Below are 14,325 nucleotides of genomic sequence, written 5' to 3' on the forward strand. Positions count from 1 at the left end.
GGGCCGAAAGCCAGTAGCAATGCACGCTTGGGCCTGGCCAGACGCGCGCGCCAGTGTGGGCCTTCGTGGCTGCGTTGGTGGCGTTCCTCTTGTGCACCAAGTCTTGTACGATTACTAGGATTAGTAATTGGTTTCCTAGTAGAACTCTAAGTCTCTATTTCCTACTCTATAAATATGTGATTAGCATTCACAATTTATTCAACCCATAAAATATACTTTAAATAGATTGTGTTCAAGGGAGAACATAATTCATAGCCTAACCCGAGTGCATAAAACCTTAGTAAATATCCTAGTTGGTTGAACCTAAGGCGGATCCGAACGTGTTGTGGACTATCTACGGAGGGGTGACACTTGGAGCTCTAAAGACTTGTTCTTGTTCGATTCGGGAGCAGCTAGGGAAGGTACGTATCACATTGTATGTACCCTAAATTATGCTAATTGACAATATGGCAATTTTTGATTCCTGGTTTTATGGTTTTTTCTCATGAATATATTGTTTATATTGTTCATAACCTTACAGAGGCCACTAGTAGAAAACTGCTCATTTGCGTCGCACATTTAGGTACATTTGCGTCACACATTGGTGCGAAGCAACTGGCCGCGATGTAAATGACAAAAGTCATTTGCGTCGCACATTTGGGCGACGCAAATAAGTGTCATTAACGTTGCACTTTTATTAAAAGCGCGGCGCAAATAATTTTTTATTTTAAATAAGTCAGTTGCGTCGACGCAAATGACTTTATTTTTTATTAAAAATTAATAATAGTTGCACATTTATATAATTAGCATTATACAATGCAGATTAAATAAAATGTGCAGCTCTTAATTTGTTAACCTTCCAAACTTTAGGAAAAAAAAGTGTGCTAAAACACTAATTGCCAATCGTTTAAAAGGATAAAGAGTGTATCAAACTAGGTGGTCATACAATAAGAATGTACCATAATAAGTAGGCATACAACAAAGTATTCATCACAGACTTATTATGATTAGGAGAAAATTAAATACTAAATTGAAAATTAACTAGAAGCCATCATTGATTTGATTATATTGAATTTTCTGTAAAAGAATCAGTGACTATTACACTGGTGCAGTTGGGCCACAAATTGCACCAAATATGCCATTTTAAAAGTGTCATGCGCCCTGCCACCAATATCAAAATGAAGCTTGTTAGGATGATGAAAAAGAAAAGAAAACTTGAACCCGAAAAAAAAAACAAGTAGTGATAGAAGGAGATTAAAGCCTACCAGCCAGGCAATCCCATGGCTAACAACTGGCATTGGTGTAACATTGCTAAATCTTTCTACTGCTGTAAATGTACCTGTAGACTACATACATAATGAAAAACAGAATCAAATCATATATATACTAGCACTTGATTTGTAAGGAGTGAAAACTAGTATGTAGGGATCTAAAGTTAAGAAAACAAACCTCAACCATAGATATAAAAGCAGTTGTCATTATAACGAAATCATTTGCAATTTTGCAGCATTCAAAGTTGGATGTCCCCCACTGAAAGGGATACGGGAATCTTATCCTATTTTGTAGCATTCAATTTTGTTTTCCTTCTTTATTCATTCTCCTTATTTTTTATATTCTCTTGGAGATTCACTTTTTGAGATAAAATTGGACAATCATTGTTTTTTCACAAAATGATTCAAATTTTTGGGGGAAAAAAATTATAATTTCCCGTATTAGGGACAAAAATTAGCCGCGGAGAAAAAATATAGGCCAATGAAAATGGTTGAATCATCATTGATATAGTTCACCAGTTGTACATATTTGAATGCAAATTCTATATACGCCACAGAGTCTCATACCACGTACACATGCAACACATGTGCTATCTTTTCACGAGTCATTGTCCCCGTTGGAATATGTTACATAAAGCATGCGCACAACATAAGTATGTCTAGATCTTCAATAAATCAATTGTAATTTCTTTGGCATACTTTCCAACTTCTTAGACCAAAACTTTTTCAATAAATCAATTGCAATTTCTTTGGCATGATCTCCATCTTCTTAGACCAAAAGTCTACTATGAAGTTATATGTTATTCTATTATAGAAATGTAACTTAATTTGAATATGTATGATGCATCTGATACATACAAGATAAATCAAACTTTCTATCTCGTCGTGCCCTATCTTCTCTTAAAAGTCAAAACATTGGGCTTGCTCGGTTTCACTGTTAGTTTTCAGTTTTTTGGTTTAGTAAGTCATATAATTTAGATTGAATCATGAACTAAAAAAAAAAAAAGCTTACTTGTAATAATCAAGTTGATTTAGAAAACTAGCAATAAAAAACTGGAAATAAAAGACGACAGCAAATACACACTTAGTTTTTTTTTCTTTCAATTTCTTTGTAATTTTTGTTTATGGAAATTTGCCAAATATAACCAATAAAGTTGAATTTTTGCCAATTACAACCTCGAACTTTTGGATTTTTGTAAATTACAACCTTAAAATTTATACTCACTTTAAATTACAAGCCCGAATCATTTTCCAACAAAAACCATAGGAATATGATGTCATTAATATTAATAAAAAAAATCCAAAAAAAACCTAAACAAAAGTTAAATAATTCCAATAAAAAAACACTCAATTTACAAATTATTCGTTTTTTATTTTATTAGGAAATTATGAAATTGTGTGAAGATTAATGACATCCAATTAATTTCGCCGAAAATGACTTAAGTTGTAATTTAAAATAGAGACATAAGTTTAAGGTTGTAATTTACAAATTAAATTTAAAGGAGTGGTAATTTATAACTAATAATTTTATTGGTTATATTTGGCAAATTTAGAAGGAAATTTGTGTTTAAATATGCTAAAAATAGGCACAGTTCAGAAGTTTGAGGCGGGAGACAACTGCAATACTTACCTGTCAAAGGCTGGCAAGCCAACGTGGCAACATGTTGAGGAGCAACTCACATGCAGCACGTGAGTTTATGGGGGGTTGACTGTTGGGACGTGGAAACCACCATTTTGCCTTTTGCCTTTTGCCTTTTTGCCGTTGATTCCTCAGCTCTTTGTGACGCTCAAATTTCCATTTTTGTGTCTCTTTCACTCACTTGACAAGAGAGAAAAATAAAAAAAACCCCATTTTCATTTCCTGGTAATTTCTCATCTTTAAACTCTGATCTTTGATCTATCTTTTTCTTGTTTGTTTTTTTTGATCATCTTTGTTTATTATGATTGTTATTTTTTTTTATAGCAATTTTTGTGCATTTTAACTCATAAATCAGTACGCCTTTCTGTTGTGTATCTAGATCTGATGAAATATTTGGAATATATCAGATCAGCAGGTTTATGCACACACAAATTCTTTGCAATCACATACTTGTTCTATGATAATATTTTCCTAATATGAAATTTTGTGATAGTATATGTTCATGGGTAGTTTAACTTAATATTTTTTTTTTAAAAAAAATGTTAGATGGTTATTAAGTGGGTCGGTGATTGTTTGATTTCTGGTCTGATTTGATGTTCGATTTTCTTTTTTCCTGGGGTGGGAGTTGAGGGTTTGTAATTTAGAGCAAAACGGATGTAGTTAGACCATTTTAGAGTTTTGTTACGGCTGGATCCATCGAAAGGGCATTGATGTAAACGAGATTTTCTGTCGGGTTCCCAGGTATTTTGTACTCTGTACCATTAACTCTTTGATTAGCAAAAATTAAGTGGTTGAATAATCAATTCTTTGTATGACTAATTGATATAGGGTTCTTTTTATTTGGTGATCGTTTTAAAATCAATGACCGTATTTTCTTTTTTTTAAGTGATGGTTCTCTGTAATTTAAATTAAGGTTGTTAATTTTTGTTTGAAGTGAGAAACAATGTTGGCGGTAGAAGGATCCCGGGAAGAGAATGTGTACTTGGCGAAATTGGCTGAGCAGGCTGAGAGGTACGAGGAAATGGTAGAGTTCATGGAGAAGGTTGCAAAGACTGCGGATGTTGAGTTGACTGTGGAGGAAAGGAACCTCCTTTCTGTGGCTTATAAGAATGTTATTGGAGCCAGGAGAGCTTCATGGAGAATCACCTCTTCCATTGAACAAAAGGAGGAGAGCCGTGGAAATGAGGACCATGTAACCATCATCAAGGAATACAGAGGGAAAATCGAGGCTGAACTCAGCAAGATCTGTGAAGGGATATTGAAACTTCTTGATTCACATCTTGTCCCATCTGCAACTGCTTCTGAGTCAAAGGTGTTTTATCTTAAGATGAAGGGTGATTACCATAGGTATTTGGCTGAATTCAAGAGTGGAACTGAAAGAAAGGATGCTGCTGAGCACACCTTGTTGGCTTACAAGTCTGCTCAGGTGGGTCTATCATTTGCTGCTGTAATGGTACAAATTGGGATATTAGTTTTAAGAAATATAATCAATTACTAAGTTATCTTATTTGTAGGACATTGCGCTCACTGAATTACCTCCTACTCACCCAATAAGGCTTGGGCTTGCTCTTAATTTCTCCGTCTTCTACTATGAGATCTTGAATTCCCCTGATCGTGCTTGTGCTCTGGCTAAACAGGTTTGTGCATCTCAATCACTTCTTTGTTACTTTTTATCATACCATCATTCCTCCTTTTTGCTCTTTCGTTTTCTGGAAAAAATGTGCAACTTCTTACTTTCAGTTTATGGCGGTTCAAATAAAATATAACTGCTTCTGCAATAGGTGGCACCAAAGTCATCAAACCAGTACTGGCTTTCAGGGGTGGGAAACGGGCGATTTTAATGTTTTTCACACGAAAATAATAAATAAAATAGAACTTTAAGCTTTTTCTTGGTTGGGTTATTAGAAAATATTTGTTAAGGTTGCAGAAATAAAGCTAGATGTTTTTGCTATAGATCCTTGCCAAATAGTACATCATTCGCTAACTGTTGTCAATCTGTGATGAATCAACAATTGTGTTTCCTAGTTATGGTTTCATGAATCATGATGTTGCTTAAGTCTCTAGGCCAATGTCTTGTACTTTCTCCATTGATATTCCACAAACTCCAATCTTTAAATGGGCATGGATTTTTTATCCACGACTAGAAATGAAGGTATTGATCCATTCTATACAAATATCAGCGAAACAACTTTTCTCAATAGCATATAGGGAGAAATGCATGCAAATTTTATTCTTTTTTCCTTTTTCAGTAGTAAAATTCCGTAATGCAAAATGTTTGTTGTTCCTAATCTGGTTCATATACCTGGTTGGACTTGGTTGTTCATCCTCTTCTTTTCCCTATTTTATTTTTTCCCTTAGTGTTGGGGGAAGAACTAATGACATCACGTTCTTTTAGAATATTCCCTCATATTGTACATAGTTGTTGATTTTTTTATCTTTAAACTAGATGTCTTTGTTTGAGATTATTCTTGCTTGGACTGGTCCCCAAAGAAAACAAACAATTTACTCTAGCACCCATTTTACAAACATAGTGACCATTATTGTTCACGTAGTGAATATAATAATGTAAACACCAATTTTCTTAGATACAATAACCATTTTTTGAATCAAGTAAACCTATGTTTTTAAAAGAGAACCGTGACTTAAAATCACATTATTCAAGCGCAACATGTGGTAACGACACCAACTTGATAAATTTTCATAATAATTCTAATAAACACGTCAAAATAAATTAGAATCAAGTTATTAAATTTCTTTAAGGCATGGTCTACAATAAATTTAGTGTGAACCAGATCCATTTAAGCATTAGTGCTTTGTGAGATGTTCTCTACCCCCATGCTCCTTTCCCTCCCCCAAACACAACCATATGGATATGCATGTAATGGAAGAAGGGGGTGCAAATGTGTTACTATGTACTCAACACCTCAAAATTAACTCCTTGAAGAATGACGAGGACGACGTTTTAATAGTTGCATTTCGATTTCAAAATATCAATAGAGGATATGAAGACCTAATGACATCATATACCATTTTCCTTTTCCTTTCTTAACTTTTAACATACATTGAGTAATGGTGCTTGGTAAGTCAAGTTCGTTTGCATTATCTTTGCTATTTGGATACAAATTTATCTCAGCTAAGCCATGCTTCAATATGTTGTTAATCACACTATGCCTTCTCAAATATTTGGATTTATGTGTGTTTGAAAATATGAAGTTGGTGTTATTCAATTAAAAATGCTTTACTTTCTCCCTCTTCCGTAAGTTGTATCATTATTAGGAAAATATGTCAGCAACTCCTTTTATTATAATGAATGCAAGAAAGAATATTCTCTTCGTCCTTTTTGATGGCTCAATAGCCAAAGTTTACTTTATTAAGAATTGGGTGTAAAATATGCACATGGGCTTAGTTTTAGAAGGCGTAAGGCGCAAAAGTCCCCGGAGCCTAGGTGCAAGGCGAAGGCGCGTGGCTTTCGTACTCAGGGCCCACATTTAAAAAAAAAAATTGTGGTATTTATTTTCTAAAAAAAATCAAAATAGTAATACTTATTGTCACAAGGGGTAAAATAGTAATTACAATAGAATCAAAAGCTTTTTTTAGGGAAAAAAAACTATAAGAAAAGGGGACTTAGGAAGGTTCAAATAACTTTTTAGTCACTTGCTATTCATTTAAGTTCTCAAAAGAAGTGTGAAACACCTGACATAAAACAGTTTAAAGGAGGAGTTTGCAACTTTGCATGACCTTGTCGCTGAAAGAGACAAGGAAAAGATGGAAAAATTTAGGATTTTCTCTCTCCTCCTTTCAATGAAGTAAATTCTAAATGTGAGGGAACCATAAAAGTCATGTGGTTTTGGGCTTTTTAAAAAAATATTACTTGTCAATAATCTAAGCCTTATACCATAAGGCGCGTGAGGCGTGCACCTTGAGCTTGGGATAAAGGCGCAAAGGCCCGCACCTTTTGGATGGTGCCTGACCAATTCATGGCGCCACCCTGTCATGGTGCCAGCCATGACCTGTGCCTGACCCTGACCTGTGCTTGACCCTTAACCCTGACCTGTGCTTGACCCTGTCATGTCATGGCTCCAGCCATGACCTGTGCCTGACCCTGTCTGTGTTTGATCCCTAGGCGTGCTTTTTAAAACTAAGCCTGAATTTCTTAAAGGCTTCACATTTATGTTTCATAATGCACACTTAAGTCATCCTTCAAATATCATCAATCACTGTCACAAAATAGTTGTCACCCCTTAAATACTCCACCCGAGAAGGACACCGACCGTCAAATGTATGTAATTAAGTGTGCCTTTTTTTGTATTGCTTTAGGGAATTTGTTGAGGGTAGGAAATACAAGGTACATCGCATTACACCTTTTGAACCGACATGTAGAACTTTACCTTCACCTTGTAAACTAAAACCCTTTTGTCCAACATAATATCAAATACTTTGTCATGAGTGGAAATGTGGAATATGCCTTACATTAGTCAATGTGCAATACTTTCCGCCCATGTGTATGTATTTTAATCAAGTCTATTCTAACCGCCTTACAAGCAGAGGTGTTTGCCGTATTAATTTTGCCTTCATCTACCTGCTCATAGGTCCCTTAATCTAAAATCCCCACATCATTGTGATTCCTGTGTTCACCTGCAACTAGGACAATATCTTCTTCACTATCTACTACAATAGCTTTTTCATGGGACAATCGTTTTTCCAATGTCCTTTCTCCTTTCAGACCCTTGGAAACTAGCTTCTTGAATTTCTTCTTCCTCGAAATTCCATGTCCTAGACCTACTAACCCAGATATTAACTCTATGAAGAGATGATGTGGAGACAATGGTATCTTTACCTACGATAAAGGATTGCACAAAATATTGCAATATTGCAATATTCTAATAAGATTGTGTTTGATTGATCTAAGTGATTTCTTAGAGTACATTCCAAGCTTGGTTGTGGTCTCTGCCTCAACGATCATGGAAGACACGATATAATCGTCGAGTGTGCTTCTCCTCCAAAACGACCATCAAAATGGTCAATGGATCTGTCGCCTTCTACGCAAGTGGCGCATGCAACCCTTGTTATTTCCCCGGAACATGAACATTACAAAGTGAAATTGTTTCTTCTCGTAAATTTATCAATCTTAATGTCAAGTAGACATCATTCTTACTAGATTTCAAGCTTTAATTCGAACGAACATACAGAGGAGATAGAAAGTAAGGTTCCATCAGAAGTTCTTTGCTTTATCTTTTTATGTGGGATACAGAATACCCACACTTACAATTTCCCTCTCAAGTACTGAAGTGTGAGTCCATACGCTCCCCCGTTAACCATAAATGAACTAATGCACTCAACCCCTAGAGAACTTTACCCTAAGGAGACACCAACTGATGGGCCTTGTCAACCACGAGAGGTAGTATTGGACAATAGTGACTTGACAAGTGACTTTTATTGGTACTGACTGGTACCAACAAAGAGATGCATAAAGCTCAAAGTAAAATCATGTATTGGTACCTTAGTTTTAAAAAAGCGCACCCAAGCTCAAGGCGCATGTCCCAAGGCTCATGCACCTACAAAAGGTGTGTGCCTTATGCGCCTTATGCTATAAGGCTCCCATTTCTTTAATAATAATTTTTTAAAAAGCCAAAACTACGTGACTTGATATCTCCTTAAGTCATTATTTACTACTTCATATAATGACAAAATGAGAGAGAAAGAGAAAACCCCTAATTGACTAAAATATCACGTGAACCATCCCTATACTCAAAACGGCTTATAATTTTATTATAAATACTATTTTCCCCCTTTGTGACAACAAGTAATACTATTTTGATTGTTGTTAAATACCACACACGAAAAAAAAAATTGTCTTGCGGTCTTGCCTATGAAAGGCATGTGCCTTCACCTTACGCCTAGGCTACAAGGAATTTTGCGCCTTACAAAGATTAGTAGTTTAGGTATAATTAAGCACTACTTAGTACCAAGATACTCCTTCCATTCTAGATTATTTTTTACACTTTCTTTTTCTTTCCATCACTTCATATTAGTTTTTGTACTTCCATTTTCCGAAACGAGCCATAAATGTTTTGATACTTCTTTTTACCCACTACTAAAAAGGTTCTCATACTCTCTCACGTTCGAGACAAAAAAATAACTCCCCCATTTTTTTTATCACACCTACTCCTCCATATTTAATTAAAAGATACACTTTCCGTAATCGATTGTGTTTAATTAAAAGATATAACTTCTATTTTTTGCATGTTATGGTCCTCACTTCTAATTATATTATTTTTTCTCTCTCTCTTGTGGTCCCCATACTTACTCACATCGTGTTTTTACTACAGTGAAGAATCCACTATCAATTTCTTACAATAAATAATAACTCAATACCTCACTTTTATCTTATTTATTAAATTCAACTCACCCTCCTAAAACTACGCGCCGGTCAAACTGTATGAGTACTGTCCAATGAAATAATACCCTACTATCTCCTTATACATCTATTTTTCCAATAAAAATAATATTTGAAAACCAAACAACAATTTATATCCTAAAAGTTTGTGCCCTATGTGTCAAAAATAATCTGGGACAAAATACTAGTTTGTACTAATCAATGTTACTTGCATCTAAAATGGATGCAAGCCACTATGGGTATAGCGGAGCTCCAAGTACACACGGTGTCAATCTGTCGGTGCGAACAACTCAAGTGAACAAGGCTCTCAAGAAAGAATAATTAAGAACGGTAAGTAAAGAATACATAATTAACGTGGTTTACCGACAACACGTTAGCTACGTTCACAAGAAAAGAGAGAAAATATTTATTGGTTTTGAGGAAAACTAGGTTATGACCTAGAAATGTGGAAAAGGATCAGAAAATAGGCCAGCTTCATTGATTTTGAGGAAAGCTAGGTTATGACCTTGAAAGTCTATACAGTACTCTCTAAACACATACATAAAAGGCCTATAAAATAGGCAACATATAACTCTAGTCTAGAATAACATATAAAATAAGCAAGACTCCTGTGCTGGGTTGTTCGTAGAGACTTAGATTCAAGGCATATTGCAATAACCTTTTATATAACTATTTGCAAATGACTACCTTTTATGACACTTTCTGTAATGTAAATCAGTATCTAATGTGACGGTCAATTGAGCACGACTTGGCTCTAAATCAACTAGCAGGGATAGTAACCATCACCATTTGACCCTTGACTGATCAAAAGAATGATCAAGATCAATTGAAGGTTACCTTAGGGAGCTACCTATAGTAATGAGAAATCCTTGCGTTCAGTCAAACAAACAAAGAAGTTGTTGAATGGTGAAATCTAGTTACAAAATTGAAACTTGCAAAATGCCAAAATGTATCTCTTTTCATCTCAAATTAATGCAGCATGTTATCTTGTAAGGGGAATGAAGTAAAGTAGTGCAAAGACTGCGAACACGCCATTCTGTCTCACTAATGCGGTTGGATGATATCATTCGCTGTTAATCACAATTGCACAAGTAGTTCATTCTAGCATATGTCACTAGGTAGTACTCCGTATATGTTTTTAATTGTGATACTAAATAATGTTGAAAGATGTGGTTGCGTTTGGGGAATTGCTAGATTTTCCTTTGACCCTAGATTTCTTTCGCTTGATGTTATTTTATCCTTTTGAGTCTGCATAGGAGTAAAAAATTTGCTCATCATGAAGCTGTTGGACCAAAGAGATATTCCAAAATCAATTTTCTAATTAAATTATGCTTTCTTAGGCTTTTGACGAAGCCATTTCAGAGCTGGACACTCTCGGTGAGGAATCCTACAAGGACAGCACCTTGATTATGCAGCTCCTTCGCGACAATTTGACACTATGGACTTCTGACAATGCGGTACTCTCTCTCTCTCTCTCTCTCTCTCTCCCCACATGACAAATAATGGGTCTGGGTCTCACTAGACCCGCCCCATGCCCCCATCCCTACAGGCGGTGGTTACTCTTCTCCCCCCCCCCCCCCCCCTTTCTTCAGAAGAATATATACGAATTATATTCTTATTTTTTTTCCAAAAAGGAATTCCGACTATTGTTTACACCTTTTATGATGTGCCAAACAGGAGGATGTTGGGGATGAGATCAAGGAAGCTTCAAAAGATGAAGCAGCTCCTGGGCAACAATGATTTGATTATTATGTTGAAGGAGTTAGATAAAATGTATTTATTTTTATTTAACTTGGATGAATGTTCTGTTGTTCTAGGCTTTTCCCATTCTTGGTATGTTTGTTTGTCATCTGCAGCGTCATTTAGACGCTCAACATATCTTACCGAGACATACTCCATTAATTGTTATTGTTGACTTTCAATTTTCAACACTTGGGACTTCCGTGCCCTTGTTTCGGATTCATGAAATGAAGCTATGTAGTCCAATAATGTTCTCAACTATGTGTGCAGTTTTTTCTGTTCAATTCTCAACTAGAACTTTTGTCTTTCAGGATATCAAGAAAGAAAATATTTGTGAATTTTTATTGTCATGAAGAATCATGGATAGTTTTAGGGGGTTTTTAATTGACGTTCGCATTAACTAAAAATGCCCGCGTATTTAGTGTGAAAGGACATTGTTGCCCTTCAAAAGAAATCAACTTCCAAACTTCCTGATCTCTGATTTCCCGGCAAACTCTGACCGCCATTTTCCTGCAGATTGCAGATCATATGATAAAAACTTCTACCCAAAACATTAATAATCCGCTAAACAACATACTAAGCAGAAACATTCACGATTCATGCATCTAACATCCTTCAGCAAGTATACAACTTTATGAGACATCTCCAGGAATGTAGCTGATACGGGCATGGAAATCGTGATACCTAAGAAACATCAGAAATTAGCAAAATCAGATACAGAGTATTCAACATCGGTTGCATAATAAGGGCTAGTTTGGTTGATATTCTAATGGTCTTATTTCCTAGGAAGTAAATAGCAAAGTAGTTGTTTGGTTGACATGAGCATAGGAACTGGAAATTCCTAGGAAGTTACTTACCTAGTCCCCCCTAGGTAAGTAGAACTTCCGATGGGAATTGTAACTTCCTATGCTCAACCAAACAAGAACACTCAGTTCCTAGGAAGTTACAACATATGGAAATATAACTTCCCAAGTGCAAGCAAACATGACCTAAGGTGAAGAAACTTGAAGAACTTTCTTAAAGTTTCACTCTTTTTGTAAAATACAGTTCTGTTTTGAGAGCAAATCTGATCTTTTGTTTTGTGATTTGTATTGATTTCAGCACTATGGTTGCGCTCATAAATCTCTAGCGATTGTAACCTAGTACCTGGACTGCATGTAAAGGTGGCCAAACATGTGAGCACACTTAGCATTCCAGTTGTACAGAAAACAACAAGCTTACAACAAGCATAAAAGGACAAAATGAGAAAACAGAAAAGAATCCTATGTGCTAAGAAACACAATAAGGACTAATTATTCTATTCTTAATTGTTGTTGATGTGCATATTTCTTCATCTCCTCCTCAAGTTGGACTTGTATATATGGTATAAGTCCTAATTTTGCCACAAAGAAACTTGTGCTGCTTCTTAGACAATCCTTTTGTCATGATATCCGCTAACTGAAGAGAATATCTAACAAAAACAGTGCAAAGGCATCCATTCTCCATATGTTCCCTAATATAGTGACAATCTTTATTAAGGTGCTTAGTCCTTTCATGAAAGATTGGGTTTTCTGCAATATGCATTGCTGATTTATTGTCACAATATAAGGGAATGGGTTTGGGAATCTGAACCTGCAACAAAAACAGTGCAAAGGCATCCATTCTCCATATGTTCCCTAACATAGTGACAATCTTTATTAAGGTGCTTAGTCCTTTCATGAAAGATTGGGTTTTCTGTAATATGCATTGCTGATTTATTGTCACAATATAAGGGAATGGTTTGGGAATCTGAACCTGCAATTTTTCTAGGATACCATCCACCCATACCATTTCACTTGTAGTTTGAGACATGTTTCTGTATTCAGATTCACATGAATATTTTGAAACAGTCTTTTGCTTCTTAGTTTTCCATGAAACTAAAGAAGCTCCTAAGAAGACACAATATCTCGTTAAGGACCTATAAGTAAAAGCACATGATCCATTGTCTGCATCAGAATATGCCACCAAGTATTTATGTGAGTTGCTAGGATAGAACAATCCCCAATCAGGTGTTCCAATGTGGTTCTCTAGGGCAACCCATGAATTGGCTAAGTTGCTGAACAAAATAAGAAATGCCAAGTCTTCTATATCTCTCAGGATCTTCTAAGGCTTCACCACCTTCAGTGTACAACTTAACATTTGAGGGAAAAGGATATGCGATAACTTTGCAATCCACCATATTTGTATGATGTAAAAGATTCGCTAACATATTTTCTTTGATTAAGGAGAGTTCCTCTTTCACTTTTGGAGACCTCCAAACCTAGAAAGTATCTCAACTCACCTAAATATTTCACTGTGAATTATGCATGTAAATCTGATTTGAGAGTCTTGATATATTCCTCGTCATCTCCTGTTATCAGGAAGTCGTCTACATATACTAGCACTATGCAACATTTTCCATACTTCTCTCTGTAAAATAGAGAATAATCTCTGAAAATTTGACAGAGATCCCTAAGCTTGAGGAATTTATTCACTTCCACATTTCATTGTCTTGAAGCCTGTCCCAGAGCATATAGACTTCTTATCAGCTTACATACCTTCCCTCTGGAACTTTGGTATATCCCTTGGGTGGCTTTAAATACACCTCTTCATCTAGAAATCCGTGAAGAAATGCATTATTAATGTCTAACTTGTGCATTTTCTAGTTCTGAATTGTTGCCAAAGCAATCAGAATTCTGACAGTTGCAAATTTTACCAATGGTGAAAAGGTGTGCTTATAATCCTTTCCCTTTTCCTGTTTGTCCCCCCTTACAACCAATCTAGCCTAAAGTCTTATGACATTTCCATCTCTGTCTTTCTTCACAGTGTAAACCCATTTTGAGTCTGTCTGGGCTCCCAATTGATTATCAATTGGGCCACTAAGTCCAAAGCCCAAGGGCTCAATATAGCAGCATCAAACCCACAAGCACTACAGTCCAAAAGGCTATTCAGCCACCAATCAAGGTCCAAGACCCACTTGCAATAAATGACCTAAGGGCAATCATTGCACGAACACTATAAATATGTCGTCATGGCTTACCAAGGTACGTCCATTTCACGCCTTAAGACTACTCTTCTAGAGAACTTCTCTCTCTAGAATCCGAGCATTGTTCTTACTTAGGCATCAGAGGGGCTTTCCTCGGAAACACCCCCGAGGCCAGTAACTTGTTTATTGTGCAGGTTGATTTGGACACAACACATTCGAGCTAGCAAGATCTTCAACACACACAAAAAGAGCCTTCATTCGAAGCCCATTGTTTCATCCACTTCAACACCGGAACAATTTGGCGCCGTCTGTGGGG

General features: G+C 36.0%; 1 protein-coding gene across 2 annotated transcripts; it reads left to right on the top strand.

Moving 5' to 3' along the window:
* Positions 1-2,957: 2,957 nt before the first annotated feature.
* On the top strand, positions 2,958-11,284 carry LOC110805645 (14-3-3 protein 4). Of its 2 annotated transcripts, none has more exons than XM_022011268.2 (5): positions 2,958-3,114; positions 3,824-4,315; positions 4,404-4,526; positions 10,627-10,743; positions 10,964-11,284. In XM_022011268.2, exons 2-5 carry the CDS (start codon positions 3,833-3,835, stop codon positions 11,024-11,026), a joined length of 786 nt encoding a protein of 261 aa, XP_021866960.2. In that variant the 5' UTR covers positions 2,958-3,114; positions 3,824-3,832; the 3' UTR covers positions 11,027-11,284. The 2 variants fall into 2 exon arrangements, with proteins under 2 accessions (XP_021866960.2, XP_056696590.1); XM_056840612.1 differs by lacking the exon at positions 2,958-3,114 and adding an exon at positions 3,130-3,630.
* Positions 11,285-14,325: the final 3,041 nt, after the last annotated feature.

The sequence above is a fragment of the Spinacia oleracea genome, chromosome 3 (genome assembly GCF_020520425.1).
Source record: "Spinacia oleracea cultivar Varoflay chromosome 3, BTI_SOV_V1, whole genome shotgun sequence".
NCBI lineage: Eukaryota > Viridiplantae > Streptophyta > Magnoliopsida > Caryophyllales > Amaranthaceae > Spinacia > Spinacia oleracea.

What these genes read in the sequence shown, in the direction of transcription:
- LOC110805645 (XM_022011268.2), top strand. Translation starts at nt 3,833, where the DNA reads ATGTTGGCGGTAGAAGGATCCCGGGAAGAGAATGTGTACTTGGCGAAA. An exon ending in TGGCTTACAAGTCTGCTCAG is followed by an intron (nt 4,316 to 4,403) that starts GTGGGTCTATCA and finishes TCTTATTTGTAG; the next exon opens with GACATTGCGCTCACTGAATT. An exon ending in TATGGACTTCTGACAATGCG is followed by an intron (nt 10,744 to 10,963) that starts GTACTCTCTCTC and finishes TGTGCCAAACAG; the next exon opens with GAGGATGTTGGGGATGAGAT.